The sequence below is a fragment of the Salvia miltiorrhiza genome, chromosome 2 (genome assembly GCF_028751815.1).
Source record: "Salvia miltiorrhiza cultivar Shanhuang (shh) chromosome 2, IMPLAD_Smil_shh, whole genome shotgun sequence".
NCBI classification, from domain to species: domain Eukaryota; kingdom Viridiplantae; phylum Streptophyta; class Magnoliopsida; order Lamiales; family Lamiaceae; genus Salvia; species Salvia miltiorrhiza.
The window spans coordinates 34,137,067-34,159,157 of NC_080388.1; the positions used below are offsets into that span (position 1 = coordinate 34,137,067).

The window sequence follows — 22,091 nt, forward strand, 5'->3', positions numbered from 1 at the left end:
TCGTTGGAGTTAGGGCAATATGGAGCGGATCGCTGGACGCTAGGGCAATTGTGGAGCAGATCGAAATTCAAGCCTGAACGCTAGGGCAATTGTAAAATGGGGGAATTTAGAGGAAAATTGGAGATTTGATAAATTAATACCTTAATTCTATATTCTGAAAATTCGAATTTAATAGTAATAAAAATTATAATTTCCTACATGGCTGCCACATCAATTAATTTTTTTTTCCGGCGTGTATATGTGGCGTTTCCGGCATCCACGTCATTTTTTCGGTTGGTGGTTGATTGACCATGTGCAATTCTAGAAGAAAAAGAAAGGTTATGTATTATGAGGCGGATTTTAAAGGTGATGTGCAATTCCAGAAAATGGGGAAATATAATTTATTTAGGGGTAATTACCCCTAATTAAAAGGGCAAATTGTCTCTTTACTATAAAATTGATTAGAATTAATATATTTTAATTCTTGTGGATACTATTAGCTCTTTGTTAAGAAAAATTGTTATTTAGAGGTATTAACAATATCGTTAAATTCATGTCCAAAAAGCACTATCGTTAAATTAGTGAACATAGTTATATATTTTAAGTTTTAACGTGACCGGTGAGACTGACATAATGGTACTCGTGTATAATGTAACCACATTAATAAGTGCGTGTTCATGACAAATAATTGATGCATGTGCAATATGTGTGGTGTTGATAATTTATCCTATCAAATCACAAATTTATATCAAAATGGTTTCACGCTTGAGCATCAACTCCACATACTGATCATACATATAATATACTAAAGACATGTTATCGAAATTAATACCAAGAAAACCAAACCCACAAAGCTAAAATGATGACATTAATTTATTAGTTGCACATTAATTAATTGGCGTTAATGGGAATAAAACATGATTTTATTATGATTTAACGTGTGCAGAAAAATTAGGCGTTGAAGGTGGCAGCCTCAATTCCTTTGGTAGAAGCGTAAGCGAGGGGTGCATCATACTTGCTGAAGAGTCTGTAAGAAGAGAGGAGAGAGAGCCCTGCGTAGCAAAGGGTGACGATGAACGTGAGGGCGATCGACGCCGTCGCCTTCCGACAGAACCCGCCGTAGGCGCCGCAGCTCTCGCTCCATGTCACGGAGGCGTCGCCCTTGTAAGCCAGGTACACCACCTCCGTCGATATCGCCCCCGCCGCTAGTATTATGTACGTCAGCAGCTGCATATATATATACCAATCTACATATATAAAATCTTCTTTTTTTTGCTTCAACTAGTTGTCACGGACATCAATTTTGCAACGCAACTATTTCTTGTATTATTTTCACACACTCTAATTAATGATGCGATGCATAATTGTACCTCATGCGATGCGTTGTGTAAATTGAAGTACCGTTATACCAAGTAATTAAAAATATAAAAATTGGAATTAGAAATTGGACAAGCTAACTAATTAACAAATTAACACAATTTCTATTCAATTGACTCCCTTCTCAAATGAGAGAGAGAGAGAGAGAGAGAGATTTGGAATTGGATTGACTGAATCGGCCAAGTGCAAAATACCATTTGTTGGACATAAATAAATACTGATAAAGCTTAGATTGGTGTATATATAATCAAATAGATATAAAGAAACCTGGTCAAGGAGAAAGAAGGCCCAAGCCCTAGACATGGTGGAGGGCCGCGGCACCGCCGCGACAACCGCCGACAGAAGCGAATAACCGGCACAAACGCCACTTGCGTGCACTAAATATCTGTACAGACAAATCAATAAAATAAAAATATGCCAAAATTAAAGCCTCCAAATGAAAAATAGGGGTAAACCTGAAAGCCCCAAGATCGGAATATGACAAGGTGCCGTATTCGTTAGTCTGAGAGTCCTTGAGCATGATGACGAGGGCGGCGAGACAGAGGGCCATGGGCAGGATGCGCAGCAGCGTCTCCGCCGTGCGCATGGTGGGGCTTCCACCGTCGTCCTCGGCTGCATCAGTTTTCCCCATGGATGGCTAAAATGTGTGGTAGTATTGTGATTTGTGAAGAAAGGCTACTGCTACTTTATTAATGGGCTTAGGTGTGGTTTGGTGATGCTGAAGTAAATGCTCATTATGGTACGCCACACTTCCCCATGCATCAAGGATAACAATTAACACATATAAACATCTACACATCGTCTCTCGCTCTCTCTACATATTATTGAGAGATATAGATATATAATACTCCCTCCATTCCACGAAATGTGTACCCATTTGTGGACGTCACGAATTTTAAGAAATATATTGAGTTAGTGTGAATAGATTGAGGGTCTAACTTTTTGAATGTATTAATTAAAAAGTTGTGTGTGGTACATTTGACAAAAAGAAAATGAGTACTTATTTCGTGGACGGACGAAAAATGAAATATTGGTATTCATTTCGTGGACGGAGGAAGCATGAAAGACTGATTGATAACCATCTAAATATATATATATATATATATATATATATATTAATATATTTATCAACAAAAGGATGCATGGTATCGTATTAATTGCTGCATTAATTTAAAATACAATTAATCTAGGATAAAATACTCACATTTATAATTTATATGTGAATACTATTCACCTACTTTCCCAAAAAAGAAAATGAAAAGTATTCACCTCCATAAAAAAAATATGATGAATTTACTCAAATTAATGTGAAGTATCCTATTCTTAAACGGTGATAATTTTGAATGATTTTTTGTAAAAGTTTTTACACTTTTCGTACATAAAAATATGGGTAAATATCATGAAAACCCCCAAACTATACCCATTTTATCAAAAATACCCTGAAACTTTCGAAATGTTCTCTAAACCCTCAAACTATCAGATTTTAATCAAATATATCCCACATCTATTTTTCGGTTTCTAGAAACGTGATATGGCTCGCCGGATGCCACATCTATTTTTCGGTTTCTATTTTTCGTTTCGTACCATATTCTATCGTGTTTATCCATAATTCTAGGTTATATATTAGCGTGAATTTCAAACACGATAGGAGTGAATTTTAAATTTCAGAGTGGATTTTTTTAAATGATATGGTACGAAACGACGTCGTTTTTGCCATTGCATTTTAAAAAAATAGAATATAAATTACATTGTGGCATCCGGCGAGCCACATCACGTTTTTGGTGACCGAAAAATAGATGCGGGATATATTTGATAAAAACCTAATAGTTTGAGGGTCTAGAGAACATTTTGAAAGTTTCAGGGTATTTTTGATAAAACTGGTATACTTCAGGGGTTTTCATGATATTTACCCTAAAAATATTTGTGTAAGAAAAATACTCCCTCCGTCCCTGAAATAAGTTCCTCTTTTTCCATTTTGGGACGTCCCCCAAATAAGTTCCTCTTTCTTTCTTTCTATTTTTGGACAACTAACCCACCACTAATAATATTTTATTTATTCTTACTTTTCACTTTTTCACCACTCTCAATACTAATTATAACATTTTTTTCACATTTTCACCACTCCCAATACTAATTATAACATACTCCCTTCGTCCGCAATATCGTTTCCACATTGTGGACGGCACAGGTTTTAAGAAAAGTGATGGATAGTAGTAGATAGTAGTGGATATTGTAGTGAGTGGAGTTTGGGTCCCACTATTATTGTGAGGGAAAGTTTCTGGACCCTACTTCTATAAATAGAAGTAGAAACGATATCGCGGACGAACCGAAATAGCAAATGTGGAAACGATATCGCGGACGGAGGGAGTATTTTTTTTCACTATCAATACACTTTATCATTTTCCTTAAAACCCGTGCCATCCCCAAAGAGGAACTTATTTTGGGGACGGAGGGAGTATACGATTATTAGTTAGAAACATGTACAAAATCTGAAACTAAGACAATTATGATAAATTCACGACACTTTCACCTATTAAATAGTGAAATAAATTTAAACGTACAAACCCTAATAAACCTGAACTCATTCTTTTCTTCCTTTTTCCATCTATTCGAGCTCATTTCCTTAATCCTTAAGCCCGATACTCCTTGTACTCGACTCTTGGATCTTCATTATCAATGTTATGTCTCTAGAACACTCAAATCTGTACCAAAACAACCAAAACTACACACAAATGTAATATCTCAAAAGAATACGAGAAATTCATAACAAAAGATATCACGTTCAAGCACAGTTCCAACATTTCAAACAATCTAATCTTACAAGTATGTGTATCACTCAACTCTTAATTGATGGAATAAGACGTGTATACGCTCATCGAAAACTCAAAACAATATGAATCACTTACCATAAGCTTGCCTCGTCTACAATCTCCATAGCTAATAGTGTGTCAGGACTAAGATCAAGAAGGTATTTTCTTTAGGTTATAATGTAGAGAAATTGGTTAAGATAAGAAAATTTGGCTAAGCGACTAAAAAAAAAAAAAGACCTTATTTCAACTTAAAGACAAGTATGGAATAAATTACATCTTCCTCCCAACTATGTCACCATAAACAATTCAAACCAAATGATTTATTATCAATATGACACAAAGCACTACAAAAAATTCGGGATTACTGGCGGCGATTCCCGCCGGTAAAAAAGGGGCGGCCGCCGGCGATTCCATTACCGGCGGCATTACCAGCGGCCCGCTGCCGCAGGAATAATCTCGTCGAAGATGAGATTGCCGGCGGCGAAGCTCAGCCGCCGGAGATTGGCGGCGGCCCTGCCGCCTGTATATTTTCTCGGGAAACTCAGGTGATTTCCCGAACATTTACCGGCGGTTCTCACCGCCGCTGATTACCGGCGGCACTATGCCGCCGGTAATCAACGGCGGTAGAGATGCCGCCGGTGATCACCACCACCACACCGATGGTCGTCGAAGTTGGGAGATTACCGGCGGTCCCGTGCCGCCGCTAATTAGTGGCGGCATATTACCGCCGGTAATTAAATAATTATTTTAATTCTATAATTATTTATTTATTTAATTATTTATCTATTTATTTATCTCCACTAATATTTTCGTATTTATACAATATTTCAAACCTTAGGCGAACTTCTCAGTGGGTCACCCATCTTAGTTGTGCTCTAAGTCAAGCACGCTTAACCTTGAAGTTCCTTTTGAATTGTCCCCAGTAGAGAACACTCGTATAATTGATATATCTATTGCCTATTAAATCATTTAAAGGTTATTTCAATATACAATATATATCATATATTCATAACATTTGAATATGAGGAGATAATATCCAAGTAATGTTGTTAATTACGGACCAGTCTCGTGCCGCCCGTATTTTTATGGCAAATAAATATTTTTTTTTTAATTTTTTTTAATTTTTTTATCAATATAGTTTATTAATCATAAGTATTTTAATTTGATAGTTTTAATGTATTTTTGAATTCATTTGCATATATGTCCTTATTTTTATGTTTTTTATGTCGAAACAATATATCTATTTATTAATCAATATGTTATTAATTTTTTTTATCAATCTACGTTATAGAGTATAAGTATTTTCATTTTGTAATTATAATGTATTTTGAATTCATTTGCATACCTTGAATTCACTCACAATAAATAGGACGATTTGAAAACATAAAACAATTAAATTGTTCAACGAAACACAAATGTTAAACAAAGTTCAAGTGTAATTGTGTTTGTTCAGAAACATAACATAAATCAAAAAAAAAAGTTCAACATGATATAGATACATAGAAGTGATGCTCAATGTAGCTGACTCGACCGCCTCAGTATCTCCTCAAAATGACTCATCCGCTGCTCAAGGGCCTCACGTGCTGCTCGTTCGGCCTCATGTGCTGCTTCTTGGGCCGCCCTATCCTCCTCAGCCTTTTGGAGACGCTCCTCCAGTGTGGAGATCCGAGTCTCATACATCCGCTGAGACATCTGGGAAGAGCCTGTACTGTTAGTAGACCCCCTACTAACCTGGCTCACACCGGCACTTTCAGTGCCGTACAGTCGTGACCTACCGGGACGTACGAGCTCCAAGTAGACCTCATCGAGTCGGTCCTCTCGTCCTGTCTCAGCAGCAACGCGATGAATCTCCGCCTAATTCATACATAACAATACACAATCTATATATAATATAAAATACCAGTTTGCTTCCCGCCAATTTAATGGCATTTTTGCAATTATAATATCAATTAAGGATAAAAGTTTAGAAATTAAAAGAGAGTGGGGTGAGAGGAGAGAGAAAAGTATAAATGTGAGATAAGTTACGCTTCATCTACTATCATTTTTTCCCACATTTTCTCTCTCCTCGTTTTCTTATACATTCACCCATTTTTTCTCAATTCCAAATTTTTCTCTCTTCTAACCTATTTTTCATATTTAGATGATTTTCTAAAAATCTTTAAATTTAATTTATGAAAATATATTCGACATGTATCTTAAATTAAAGATCATGACAAGATTTTTAATTTGATATAAAAATCACTAAATGTGAATTTGAAATAAATAAGTTATTATAATTTAAAATTTTAAAGTGATTATATTTCTCTCTCCTCTTTCTTTTTCTATATTCTTTCATGTTTTTCCTCTCTCTCCTTATTCACTCCACGTTATTATATATTAATCTCTCTCCACAAAATTTATCATGTTCTCTTCTCTTTTGATTAAAAGAACAAATAAAACATCAAATTTATTCGTTGGATTACTTTATCAAACATAACATAAAAACATGTAAATAAAAACTTTTAATTAAAAAATATGATGCACTATTATCAACAAACGTTGAGACGATATTATAAAAATATTTATTATTTTTAATTTTATAGAAAATAATAATCAAATATCAAAGAACTATCTCAAATTTGAGATAGAGTAGATAATATTTTGAACTATATAAATTTTAAAGTTTAAAAAAAAATACCCAAATTTGTTAAGTTTGTGTTATGTATAATCTTTAATATACAAGGTTTAGGTTCTATTTTATATTCTCCTTTCTTTGAACTTATTTGAACCGTTTTATTTTACTCTCTTTCTTTCTTCAGATATTTATAATATTAGAAAAATATAAAAATATCATTATAATATTTTTTTTCTAAGATTTGACATAAAGTATATACATATATCTTTATATAATACTATAAAAGATGAGTTATTTTATTTTGTTTTCGTTTGTTGGTGAAAAAATAATTAAATGTCTTTTTTTTCTTGCAAAAAAACTTACATGATTGTTTGATTATAATTATTTTAATTTAATGCAATTAAGGAGAAGGAAATTTCAATATGAATTTGTAAAAAAATAGTTATTTATCTTAAAATTAGAATTTAAAATGTAATATAGATTTATTTAATAATAAGTACAAATTATTTATTTGTTTGTATAAACATATTTGTTGTTATGTTTTGTTTTTATATTATTCGTATTTTTTCTATTTTTGTAATTATTTTTGGGCTATTTAAATAGTATGAACTTTTAATAATGATGCAGTTCGTACTTTTAAGAGCCCAAAATTATTATATGACGTATATTAATATTGTTATTGTTAGTTTTAGTGTTATTTGCTCAAAATGAGATTCACTCAAATTATATGCTTTATAATCAGTAAATTTAATTATTATACAATACTCATCAAATTTAATACTTATACTCCTACTCATTAAGTTGATAAATTATCAAATACTAATATTTAAATTAAAAGAATTTTTTTGTTATTAAGAAACTTACTTTTTAGGAGTAAGTGTCGTGATTTACACCAATTAAGTATATTTTCTTTACTGAAAAAGAAAAACAAGCCTACTGGAGTGAGACATCTCAAAAAGAAAAACGAATCTATTAGAATGGGACGGAGGGAGTAATATATTTATATAAATTAAAATTTTAAAAATAAATAAATATATCGTGGCCCGTGCATCGTACGGGGGATGTACTAGTTATTATAAAATAAATACATTTTACTATGTATTACTAATATTTGTTCAAACTTAGACATTTACATCAAGGTTGGCATCCTTTTCTAACACAAAAGTTCCATCTGCGTACATGTGTAGGCGGAGGAAAGTGCTGTAGTTAGATGCAGTTGGGGGGACTTCACCATCCACGAGCTGTTCATGCATTTATATAAGATAAATAAGGTAATATATATATATATATATATATATATATATATATATATATATATATATATATAGGGTGGAGATCTATAAAGAATCCTCTTAGTGTAGAGATTAAAGAATAAATCTAGTTCCTAGATAAATGTTGATCTGACGGCTACTAATAAATAAAAAAAATAAGTGGAGCAAACAATTAAATAGTCAACATTTCCGTTTTCACACTATATTGGGGTAGAATTGTACAATTACTCTTATTATTTTACATTCTCTCTCATCACAATCCCTAATTTCACGCAGCCCATATCATTTTTACATTCTCCATCATTTTACAACCTCACTGTCAAAGCCATTCATGTCGAAGAAGGAGAAATTTCTCACAGACTCACAGTCAGAAAAAAATCAAGCTACATAACAGGTAAGGTACACCGATCGTTGGCTCGCGCTCGGAAGGTGAGCAGATAGAACCCCAAATTCACCAAGCAAGGCAAGGCGATGAATCCCCGTGGCCGCGCTCACAAGCAGCGGAGCAGTACAATCGTCGTTTCGTCATCGCCGATTATTTTTAAAATAACATATATATTGTTGTTTTTGGTTTTCTAAGTGTCTTTATGCGATTTTGTGTTTTCTAAATTTGCCAGGCATTTATTTGAAAGGTTTTTGATGTTGTCTTCTCATAATCATAGGGCATTGAATTTTACATTAACTATTTCTTGTTTGTAGTCCTTCAATTGGTTTGTCTCGAACGAGAGATTGAATATGCGAAATCATGTTTATGTATTATAGTTCCAAAGGTGTATGGTGTTGCTTTTCATTGTTAAATATTCATAGCAGTATCTGTAATGAAGTTCACTCTTTGCTAATAGAGAGAGAGCATATGTTAATGATGCATATTTGTACTGTATTCGTTGTATTAGTTAATTTATTCAGTTTCTTGTTTTACTTATTCAATTAATAACACAGTGGTATTTGATGAATTTTCAATATTATTCACTATAATTTTAGTGAATAATACAATTAGCTAGTTTATTTGTTAAATTTATATATTTATTCAGTATAATTTATAATTGTATTTGCGAAATTTATTATAAATCATTTTGCACCTAAAAAAAATAATATTATTATCAGGATATTATGTAGTTTATTATTAAATTTTCCAAGTATATTCATTAACTTTTGTAGTTTATTCAAATAAATTTGATCTTTATTCATTTAATAATTCTATAATGTATATAAATTATGTGTGGTAATGTCCTGTTTGTTTATTTATTATTTATATAATTAAATTTGAGGCAGAAACAATTTATTCACATAAATATGATTTTTATTCGATACGTCTTGAACAATATTCGAATACGATATATTCATGAATAATACTACTTTATTCAACAAATTATTTTTCTTATTCACAATTTATGTATCACGATTACGTAATTCAACACATTAATATCCATATTCACAAAACTATAATTCTTATTTGATATGTTTTGAATAATATTCAAATAGAATATAATTATTGTTTATCATACCAAGAAAGTTATTCAACAAATTACTATTCTTATTCGCAAAAATATAATTCTTATTTGGTACGTTTTTTAACAATATTCAAATAGAATATAATTATTGTTTATCGTACCAAGAAAGTTATTCAACAAATTACTATCCTTATTCGCAAAAATATAATTCTTATTTAGGTACATTTAGAACAATATTCTATAATGTATAATTTTTGTTTATCGCACAAAGAAAATTATTCAGCAAATTAATATCCTTATTCGCAAAAAATAATTCTTATTTAGGTACATTTTGAACAATACAATACAATTAGTATTATTTATTGCATAAAGAACGAAAATTAATATTTACAAGTTTTGAAATAACTCTTGATACACAAACATACGAATGAAAAAGTTAATATGGTACAAACACACTAATAAGAAAAATAAAATGCTACATAAATTACTAATTTTATTTGAGCGATTAGGACTTAAATTCTGCATGCATAATTAATTAATGGATAAAAATATATATAAATTAGGGGAAGATTTTATTAGTTTGTGATTACACATTAAACTTATTTGAAGAAAAAGAAAATTTGGATGAATAAAAAACAATGTTTTACGGATTAAAACAAATAAGCGAAATATTAGTAAAAAAAAAGAATTGCAGAATTGTTGAAATTAAATTTATTACTAATAAAAAAGTATGTTGAATGAAAATAAAAATAAAAAAATAACAAACAATTAAAAACGTAATGATAGGCATGCATAATATCTTCCAAAAATAAACTAATCATGTTTGACTTAAATATAGGAACACATTAGATTGAAAAAGGGAATTACATTTTAACCCTTATCGCCTAAAAAAAAGAGATCAAATCCGCCAATTTGGACCGTATGATCATCGTGCATCAATGAATAGGATTAATTCTTTATTCTTCCTACATTTAGCTTTCTTTTTTGATCCATTCCCTATATATATATTAGATAAATATATATGTATTTATTAGATAAATACTATATATATATATATATATATTAATATTTATATTTATTAGATAAATACTTAATCGATAATTATTAACCAGACTCTGCTGCAGAATACGACTCGACTGAGACCCTCCAACGTGCCGACTGATCCCTGCACCAACTCCATCGGGCTCAGAGTATCGGTTCTCACGTGCGCGCCTAGAAACGGCCTTAACCTCATCTTGATCCCAGTATGCCTTGAGTCTCGTCCAAAAGGTGTCGGACATGCCCAGCGGTGTCTCCATCATCTCCCCTGCCTCGGTCTTCTCTTTGAGCTGTCTCTTATACTCGCTCATGTTGTCACTGTACCTTTTGCGGGCCTTGTCTAACCACATTTTTTTCACATCAGCCTCATCATCAGGGTTCCAAGCAAACTCTTTCTGTTGAATATATTGGTTAAATTAATATAACATTTTAACAATATATAATGATAAATTTAAATATAGTAGAAATTTTCATTTACCTTGAATTCCTCAAAATACAACGCCTGCACCGTTGGCGGAGTTAACTTCCACGTGTACCCGCCTGTGTTCGGAATCCTCTTAAACGAGTTCGTGCAGCAGGTGGAGATCCCCGGGGGCTCGATCAACTTACTGTACCAATATATCAAAATAATTTAAAGAATTACTTGATATAGACAAATAATGATTTAAATAAAAATACTTACCCAGCAGTATTCCTCTCAAAGAGGATCCTCCCGTCGCGCCTAGCATAATCGGCCCTAATCTTCGCCACTGTTTTGCCTTTGGGCCTTCTAGACCCAGATGCAACAGCGGTCTGTGGAGGGGAACCAGACTCTGGAGTCGCAGAAATGTACGGCCCAGAGCCTGAGGAGGATTGTCGCTCATGCTCAGGCCTAGAAGATCGACTACCAAACCCAAAAAATCCTCTACGCCGAGACATGGTACCTATTTCAAATTGATTCAAATAAGTATAGACACAACCTGTATACAATGATCAAATAAAATAACAAGACTGTCACAATATGTAAATTGCAGGAAGTCAACGCACACATGAATAACAAGCATAAACAAATACATTGCCAAATAACCTCAACTACTGTCATCATCATTACTGTCGTCGTCATCAGATGTCAACGGTTGGTCGTCGTCTTCTGGGTCATCGTCATCTTCAATGCCAATTTCCCAGCTGTACCCCACCCAGACAACATAGCGTACGCTGGAAAATCACTAATAGTCCATATCAGAGCTGCCCGCATCTGAAAATTTTGCTGCAACGATATGTCATAAGTGTTCACACCAACCTCCCACAAATATTTCAACTCTTGTATCAGTGGCTGTAAGAAAACGTCCAACTTCATCTTTGGGTTAGATGGCCCAGGCACGAGGACAGTGAGGAACATGAATTGTTCTTTCATGCACAACCACGGAGGCAAGTTATACGGTGTGACAATAACCGGCCAAGAAGAATATTGACGCCCTGATTGTGCAAATGGGGCAAAACCATCTGTAGAGAGGCCTAATCTCACATTTCTTATCTCCTCGGCGAATCCAGGATATACTGAATTCAAGTGTTTCCATGCCGGTGAGTCTGCTGGGTGGCGCATGATCCCATCTTCTATTGAAGTCGCATGCCATCGCATATTTTCGGTTGTTGCCGCAGATGTAAACAACCTTTGCAGTCGGGGCGTCAAAGGAAAGTAGTGCATCTGTTTGGCGGCCACACGTTTCTTTCGACGGCTTCCAGATGCACGCAAGTTCTCCTTATATCGTGATGCACCACAAAAATTACAACTCTCTAGCTCACTGTCGTCCCCCCAATACAACATGCAATTATTAACGCAACAATCAATCTTCTCTACTGGCAAACCCAACCCGCGCAGATTTCTCTTCGTACTGTAAAAGCTGTCAGGGCAATTGTTATCCTTCGGTAAAGCCTTTTGAACCATCTCAGATATCTGATTAAAACATCTCTCTGACATGTGATTTTCAACCTTTATGCTCATCATCTGTGTCATCCAGGATAACTGTGAGTAAGTGTCACAGTCTGGGTATAGAGGACTATCGGCTGCGTTCAACATGTCATAAATTTGTTGAGCGTCAGGATTAGGCGGCTCCTCAAGATTTGGAGGATCTTGATAATTACTAGGTCCAGCATGATCATGCACCATCCTTTGGTAATTATTGTATGACCCATCATCCTCATCCATTATAGTATGTTCTGCTGGCATATACACTGGTGCTTCCCCTTGATAACACCAGTTCCTGTAATTGTGGACAAATCCACGCCTAGTAACATGTTCTCTGACAGTAGGTACAGATGCAAAGACTTTATTCTTACACTTCCTACACGGGCACCTAATGTTACCAATTCCATCTGTATACGCTGTTTGATTTATCGCAAACTCGAGGAAACTCTCAAGTCCCATTTCAAATGCAGCACGATCATTGTATCTCGCGTACATCCACGATCGATTATCACTCATTCTTGCAAATTCTAATTGAAAATAAAAATAAATCAAATACAATAAATTACTTGAATCTAAGAAAATTTCGATAGCATAACCCCACTATCCTAACTACCAAGTGCTCGACTCTACCAGCAACTATAGTGACCACAGTGGTCCTAATTTACTAAACCTATACTAGGTTTACCCGGCCCCCCAATGTCGAAACAATAATAAAATAACATATAAAACAATAAAAAAAATAAGGTAATAAAATCAAACACAATCATTTGTTGGGAGAAGATCCTTAAGAAATAATCAATTTCTATCCCAAAGGGAGAAGATCCTTAAAACAATTGATTAAATCTATCCCACAATATATAATAGGGTTAATAGCCAGAAAATACACGAACTTTCATCGGAATTGCATATTGCACACGACCTTCAAAAATAGCCCCATAATACACCACCTTTTATTTTTGTCGCAAATTGCACCTTTGAAGTACCCAATCGTGATGCAATTTGCGACTAAATTAAAAGGTGGTGTATTATGGGGCTATTTTTGAAGGTCGTGTGCAATATGCAATTCCGATGAAAGTTCGTGTATTTTCTGGCTATTAACCCTATATAATAACATATCATTTCATCCGAAACAGTAAATCAATTTAAAATTAATCTAATTAACAAATTAATTTCAATTAATCATACTTTAAACATCCTATAAAGTAATTATAGTTAAATCAATTCAAAATTAATCTTATTAGCAAATTAATTTCAATTAATCATACTTTAAACATCCTATAAAGTAATTATAGTTAAAAATTAATCTAATTAGCAAATTAATTTAAATTAATCATACTTTAAACATCCTATAAAGTAATTATAGTTAAATCAATTCAAAATTAATCTAATTAGCAAATTAATTTCAATTAATCATACTTTAAACATACTATAAATTAATTAGAGTTAAATTAATTTTAATCAAACAAATAAATAATAAATAAATAAACAAGAAAATAAAAGTATATTAAAAACGAGAGTGTACCGTGGGAGTCGACGGCGGAACCGTGCGGTGGCAGGAGCGGTGAGGCGGCAGGATTAGCCTGAAATTAGGAGGAGAAAGATGAAGAGAGGGTGAGAGGGTGAGAGAGAGAGAGAGAGAGAGAAGAAAAGGAGGGGCTTACCTTGACGGAGGCGACCGACGACAGGCGACAGCAGCAGGGCAGCGGCAGGCAGGGCAGGGGGCATGAGGAGGGGGGGTGTTCTGTTCTGGAGGCGAGGGTTAGGGCTTGAAGCCCGATTTTGGGCTTAAAAATTAGCGGCGGCCCATTACCGCCGCTAAAGCCCGACCCGCATTCTTCATTTACCGGTGGCAATCGTGCCGCCGCTAATCACCGGCGGCAGATGCCGCCGCTATTTGTTAAATATTAAAAAAAAAAATACACATTTCCCGGCGGCCTTAAAATTTACCGGCGGCGTGGCCGCCAGTGATCACCGGCGGCGATTTTGCCTCCGGTATTAACGCCAGATATTCAAAAACTACGGGTCGGCAGCTCCGCCGTCGGAAAGCCGCCGGTAATCGCCGGCGGCGGAGCGGCCGCCGGTAAATCGACGCTTTTTTGTAGTGAAGCTAGACACTCTCTTATGCTCTCAACTCATTCTCAAATATTTCTAACCAACTTTTCCAATGCATGATCAACTTTAAACAATTTTTCTCTTTTTCTCAACAATTTCATTTTTTTTTCTATCAAAACAAAATTTTCTAGAGCTTGTAAGAGTGAAAAACAACACAATATTATCCATTCTTTTTTTTTTGCCCCCTACAAACCCCAACATACTTTACCCTACTAAGGTTCTCATAAACTTCATAACCCCCTATCATCCAGTTAAAGAATAAAAACTAATTAGGTTCAAAGTGGATAACAAAAGATAATTTTTTCATAAAGGTTAGTGTTTAGGTAAAAATGTGGCTAACAAAGGATGACCTAAAACCACTTCCTAATCCAAGGCACAATAGCAACCTTGATAAAGATACCATGACAAGTTCTAGAAGATCACCACATATATGAGAAAGTTCCAAATAAGAAATAAATTGTGTTATATGGACAATTATGGCTCAACTCTCACAGGTTTATTCAACTTCTAAAAGTCAAGGTCAAAATCACTATAAGGTTATGCAAATTAGTTCAATCTATGCTCAAATAGAGTAATAAACTAATCAAAAGCAGCAAGTAGGTATGTACAGATCCGAGCAACATCATCAATCAAAATATAGTACAAGCTAGGACTCAAACTCTATGAATACAGACCACAACGAGCTAATATAACAAATGAAAATAAATAAAGCAACTAAAGCAAGAAAATGGATGCAAAACATAACCAATCTCTATTCTCCTTCCCCAAACTTATTAAGGAGCATAAAGTTCAAAAATAAGTTTGGGGGAAAAACATAGATAAAGGTTATAAACTGCATACTCACAGCTGCATGATCAGAAAGGTGGTGGGTCACGAAAACGCTGAAACTTACTTAAGATCTTTTCCTACACCGCCATCTGACGAGCATGGTCGTCTCTCCACCTCTGTAGCTCGGCTCGCTGAAAGGCCTCAAACTGTTGCTGCCTGGCATACTCCTCACGCTGATAGCGAGACGCCCACACTCATCTTTGGCGTATGCCTCAAATACTTGGTGTTGTGCAAACTATTCCCGAGCGTAAACTCTCGCATGCCGCCTGTTGCACTAAACAAACCGTCATAACATCAGAGCGCACGACCGTGAGCTAGGCATCCTGCTCCTAAATAGATGGGAGGCTTTTGCATGTTTGAAATGCTGTAACACAACTAATCTCGCCCCAACTCCAAAAAAAATAATAAAAAATTAAAAATAAATAAGCCTTGTAGGTTAGCTAATAATAAGTTGATAAATTCAAAGTCATGGTATATACCTTTTTAAAATTTTATTTTTTTGAAATAATAAAAATTAAGTATTCATAGTATTATAATAAATTGTATTTGTATACAAAATATTATTAAAATAATATATATAAGAGTGGGACATAGTGACACACATAAAATTGTGAAAACCCTAGATCTCTTCCCTTCATACACAAACACAACGCCAGAGCCAGAAATTTTCATTGGGTGGGACTCAACTTGTACGGGGCTCGGGGGCTGTAGCCCTGAGCCAAACTTTTTTGGGCATTCAACACAATTTGCTTTTTTTTTTTTTTTCCTACTTAAAAAGTAGTAATAATAATAATAATAATTAATAAATAAATATTTTTAGGGTTGAATGCATGTAATATTATAAACTTAAGTCGAATTCTAAATTTAACACGACTTTTAAAAGTTTCAATTAATATGACTAACTTTGCTCCGTGTTCAATTTTAGCAACGATTTATTTTTCGGCAGAACCACATGGCAATGACGTGTCTTCTGGCGAACACGTCATAATTTTGTTCTCTAGCGGGAAAGAGAGAGAGACGAGAATGTCTGGCGGTGAATGGCAGTCGTTGTTTGGCGGCGGCGCTCGTCTCGTCTCCTCTATAGAGGCGACATATCTAAGAAAAGCCATAGATCTAGATATTAAAATCCTCCTCCGACATCGCCAAAATTCGAAGAAGAGTTGCTGGTGGGTGGGTGCTGCTAGTGGTTTTTTTTTGGGGAGGGAAGGTGGAGGCAGCGCTGTGGAGGAGGCGACGCGAAGGTGGAGACGGCGCAGTGGAGGAGGTGAGGGTAGAGGCAGCACGGGGAAGTTGCTCGTCTCGTCTTGAATTGGGGGTAGGGTTTGCAGAGGCGGTGAGTTTGGGGAGTTAGGGCTCCGATTGAGGTTGTGTCATCGTCGGAGGTCGCGAAAGGGGGATTCGCCGACGTGAGCTGTGCGTCGTGCTTGGTATGGGTGCACGAGTTTTAGTTTCAGATAGAGGGCAAGAGTTAACCGACAACGTTATAGTTGCCGAAATCGAATGAGAGAAATGCATGCGGCGGCGGCGGCGGCGGAGGAGGGGCGCTGGGAAGAGGAAGGTGTGGAGGAGGAGAGGCGCTCGCAGAGGTAGGAGGGGCAAAATCCGGTGAGCAAAATGCAACGTTTTGCTCGCCAGCCGGAAACTTGTTCCGGCAAGCCACGTCAATGACACGTAGGATCGAAGCATGTGCCGGCAAGCCATGTCAAAAAAACGATGCTAAAATTGAACACATAGCAAAGTTAGTTATATTAATTGAAGCTTTTAAAAGTCGTGCTAAATTTAGAATTCGCCTTAAGTTACATGCATTTAACCCATAATTTTATAGATCAAATAATTTCAATAAATTATAAATAACTTAAGAATATATATTTTGACGAGCTAAAATTTTCATACGTTGAGGTAAAATTTTGAAAAATTCAAGTATATATAATATTTTGTAGCACTTTAACTTCCCAGTGATAATATTTTGTGCACAAATTTAAACAATTGTACGCCATTTTTTTTATTTTAATTATATTGATATTGAAAGATGCTAAGATATGTTTTAATTAATTAGATTTCAATTATATTGATATTAAGATAGATTTTTAATTTAAACTAATGATAAATTTTAATTAAAATTGATATTAAGATTTTTATTTTAGCACCAGTAAGTTAAGCGTGTGGTTTACTTAGCACCAGTAAGCTAAGCAATGAAAGTCCAACCCAGTGTGTTGGCACTAAAAGAGTTTTTTCAGTAGAAGGCTTGATGTGCACCCGTAAGCACAAGTCCAATCAATTTTCAGTGTGATCAACGGACTGTGGAAATAGGAATCAGTATTCCGAACCTCGTAAAAACCCTGCGTTCTTTACTGCTTTCAGTTTTTCAATTCATATATGTGCACTAATTTTGCTATAGACTGAATATTGATAATCTAAAGGACAAACCTTAAAAACTGACACTCTGTTTCACTAAAGGTTATTTCAAAATCGCTTGCGCTTAAGTATGATCAGTCTAACTGACAAATTTGAAGACAATCAGTAAGATTTCTAACATCACTTTGATTTCAAAACTGAAAAGGCTGAACCCTTATTTGAACTTCAATTTGTCGACAAGTTCTTCACACTGAAGTTAACTGACTGACTCATTATCAGTCTCAACCTTGAACTTTTTCTTAAACTGATCTTTCATTCACTGTTCACATCACTTTCAGTTTTGCAAAAATAGCCTACTGGTGTATTCCTCTCCTCCATATACCAGTTCAGTATCCCACCGGGACCCAACAAATACGATTATACAACATATTCATGTATTAACTAACATCGGAAATCATAAACATTTCTCAAGACACATATTTTTTTACCTTCATTTCTGGTGTTATCAGGTTGCAATAGCTACGGTTTACCCGCTCCTCTGCTGCCACATCTGGCTCGACGTTGTTTGTCAAAGAATGAACTAAATATTTTAATTTTTGTAATAATAGAAGATTCATTATAAATTTTTGCAATAATTATGAATTTGCTTGCCTTTCTCCGGGGCCCGGGCGACAACTGCCCCATCATTGACTGCTAAAAGATGGTATACAATCGTGAGTTTCCAAAATAATATGAACGCACCATACCTGACAAATAACAAAGAAACAATAGGGCCGGATGGCCCTATTGGTGATTGAAACTTAAATTTTGTCCACAAAATTTAAAACATCAATATTTGGCCATCTTTTATGTGCTCTACCTAATTTACCCTTTAACCCAATAGATCCAACAACTTTCTTTGACCCGGATCCAGATTTAGGGATTAACCCATGCCTTGTCTACCCCCCAGACCCCCGACCCCACCCACCCCCCACCCACCCACCCCCCACCCCAAGCCAAAAAATTTTTTTTTTTTACTTCCCCGGCTTGTTTACCCCCAGACCCCCGACCCCACCCACCCCCCACCCACCCCCAAGCCAAAAAAAAAAAATTTTTTTTTTTTACTTCCTCTGCCTTGTCTACCCCCCAGACCCCAGACCCCCGACCCCACCCACCCCCCACCCACCCACCCCAAGCCAAAAAAAAAAAATTTTTTTTTACTTCCCCTGCCTTGTCTACCCCCCAGACCCCCGACCCCACCCACCCCCCACCCACCCCCCCACAACCCACCCCCAAGCTAAATTTTTTTTTTTTTTTTTTACTTCCCCTACCTTGTCTACCCCCCAGACCCCCGACCCCACCCACCCCCCACCCACCCACCCCCGACCCTACCCACCCCCCACCCACCCCCAAGCCAAATTTTTTTATTTTTTTTTACTTCCCCTGCCTTGTCTACCCCCCAGACCCCCGACCCCACCCCCCCACCACCCCCGACCCTACCCACCCCCCACCCACCCACCCCCCACCCACCCCCAAGCCAAATTTTTTTATTTTTTTTTACTTCCCCTGCCTTGTCTACCCCCCAGACCCCCCGACCCCCACCCCACCCCCACCACCCATCCCCAAGCCAAATTTTTTTTTTTTTACTTCCCCTGCCTTGTCTACCCCCCAGACCCCCAACCCCACCCACCCACCCCATGCCAACCCTACCCCCCCACCCACCCCCAAGCCAAAAGGAACTTTTTAAACACTTCCCCTAGGGTTTAGATATTCCATTTAGGGTTTAGATTATCCATTTAGGGTTTAGATGTTCCATTTAGGGTTTAGATTATCCATTTAGGGTTTAGATGATGCTGTTGTTTCTATATTTGTTCTGCATGTTTGGCACTTATGGCACTATTAGTGCCATAAGTGTTAAAAAGACCATTTTACTTTATTTTATTTTGGATTTTCGTTGGCACTTATGGCACTATTAGTGCCAAAAGTGCCATAAAATAAAATAATAAAGTAAAAATTTTTGGCTTGGGGGTGGGTGGGGTCGGGGGTCTGGGGGGTAGACAGGGCAGGGGGAGTAAAAAAAAATTTCGTTGGCACTTATGGCACTATTAGTGCCATAAGTGCCATAAAATAAAATAATAAAGTAAAAGTTTTTGGCTTGGGGGTGGGTGGGGTGGGTGGGGTCGGGGGTCTGGGGGTAGACAGGGCAGGGGGAGTAAAAAAAAAATTTCGTTGGCACTTATGGCACTAATAGTGCCTAACCCGACCCGCGTGCCTGATCCTATCCGGCACGCGACCCGCGCTCCTGACCCTACCCAGTCCGCCCAATTAAGGGCAAAAACGTCCCAAAGCTATAAAAATGGCCAAAATTTGTGTTTTTTCAATGTGTGGCCATAAATTGTGTTTTATGCTTCATTTTGGCTACTTCAAAATTTTACTCAATAACAAATACAGTAACATATAATAAACTACAATGATTCTATCAACACGTACATTAAGGATCTTAATTCACACTACAAATAACAAATGCATTACACTTCATAGTACCGCACTGAACACAATCAAAAGAAAATTTAACACTGACAATGATTTGCAGTCAAACACCATGAACTAAAACTAATTTTTAAAATCATAAAATTTTAAAAACATATATCAACCGAAAAATGGGAAAAATTCATCGCAAGTCTTACCCGGTGGATTTGATTTTGTCCACACATCGCCAGATGAACCGACCGAATCGATGACGAAAACAACACGGAAATTGGAAGAAATTGAGAGTTCAACTCGTTCGGCGACCGTAGCTTTTTTCCGAAGAATGACAAATGAGTGTTTTAGTTCATAGGTTTTGATATATTTTAGAAATAGCAATAAATTCCTTCTAAAAAAGAAATAGCAATAAATTCGAATCTTAATTCACGTGTATATCTTTAAAATGATTTGGTTCAAATTTCACTACAATTCATTAATTCTTCACAGCCGTGACTTGCTTGTTGAATCTTATTCTCAATCCTTTCAAATCTTTATTTTATAATTAATAGGCATCCAAATCGGAATCGTATAATTGGAGTAATAGAAAGTCAAACGTCATTCTCAATTATACCCTTCAGCGGATCATGTATATGAATTTTTTGTTGGAATATAAACTTCATTTGTATAGATATTTTCTAAAGAGTATTCTAGAATAGTTGAGAATGAAATAGAAAAAGAAAGAGCATTCTAGAATGATTGAGAATAAGTTAGAATTAAGAAGATATAGCTAGATTTAGAGAAATCTAGAGTGTATAGAGAGTTCTAGAGAATGTAATAGTTGAGAGAATTCTATATAATGTAGGAATTATCTAGCTACTACTACTTACCACTTACCACTATAAATATGTAACCATGTAAGTGAAGAAAGTAAGGAAGTGAATTGAAGAAAGATTGTGTTAGTAAACTACAATCCTCCCACTCAAATTCCTAAGCACACACACGTCCACAATCAATTTCTCCAAATTTCCTCCTACCAATTAAATAAATTCTCCATTATATATACTTATATTCCAACAAAGTGATATCCGAGCCACAATCAATTTCTCCAAATTTCCTCCTACCAATTAAATAAATTCTCCATTATATATACTTATATTCCAACAAAGTGGTATCCGAGCCATAAAATCCTAGCTGTGGAACGGCCAACCTACAACCGTTTCAAGTCCCCATGCTCAACAAGAGCAACTTCAACAATTGGAGCATCAAGATGAAGGTGCTATTGGGAGCCCACAACGATTGGGAGATCGTGGAGAACGGCTACGAAGAGCCGCAGGACGAGGCCGCACTATCCCAACAACAAAAGGATAGATTGCGAGACGCGAGAAAGAGAGACAAGAAGACTCTCTGTCTCATTTATCAAGCGCTGGGGGACGACGATTTCGAGAAGATCTCGAATATGAGTACCGCCAAAGAAGCGTGGGAGAAGCTCCAGAACACGTGCGAAGGAGCGGAGCAAGTAAAAAAGGTACGACTTCAAACTTTAAGAGGAGAGTTTGAGTCTTTGCATATGAAAGAGTCTGAATCGATTTCGGATTATTTTTCAAGAGTCTTGGCGGTGTCTAATCAAATAAAAAGAAATGGTGAAAAGTTGGAGGAATGGAGAAAATATTGCGCTCACTAACTCCAAGATTTGAGCATATAGTAATCACAATTGAAGAAACTAAAAATTTGGAAGAGATGACGATCGATCTTTTGTTGGGGTCGTTGCAAGTATATGAGGAGAAGCAAAAGAAGAAGCAAGAAATTTCAGAGCAACTTTTAAAGTTGCAAGTAAGCTCAAAAGATAAAGAAGAAAGCTCGAGCAAC

The 22,091-nt window shown here is 35.9% G+C and overlaps 1 protein-coding gene and 1 long non-coding RNA gene across 2 annotated transcripts; both read right to left on the reverse strand.

Moving 5' to 3' along the window:
* Window positions 1–700: 700 nt before the first annotated feature.
* LOC131012121 (CASP-like protein 2A1) lies at window positions 701–2,158 on the reverse strand. The gene is made up of 3 exons (XM_057940032.1): window positions 1,812–2,158; window positions 1,624–1,741; window positions 701–1,206 (listed from the first exon to the last, which is right to left on the reverse strand). Exons 1-3 carry the CDS (start codon window positions 1,985–1,987, stop codon window positions 931–933), a joined length of 570 nt encoding a protein of 189 aa, XP_057796015.1. The 5' UTR covers window positions 1,988–2,158; the 3' UTR covers window positions 701–930.
* A 13,006-nt stretch (window positions 2,159–15,164) lies between these two features.
* Window positions 15,165–20,625, reverse strand: LOC131012122 (uncharacterized). The gene is made up of 3 exons (XR_009097213.1): window positions 20,447–20,625; window positions 18,269–18,526; window positions 15,165–15,699 (listed from the first exon to the last, which is right to left on the reverse strand). It is a non-coding gene; the product is annotated as an uncharacterized LOC131012122 (long non-coding RNA).
* Window positions 20,626–22,091: the final 1,466 nt, after the last annotated feature.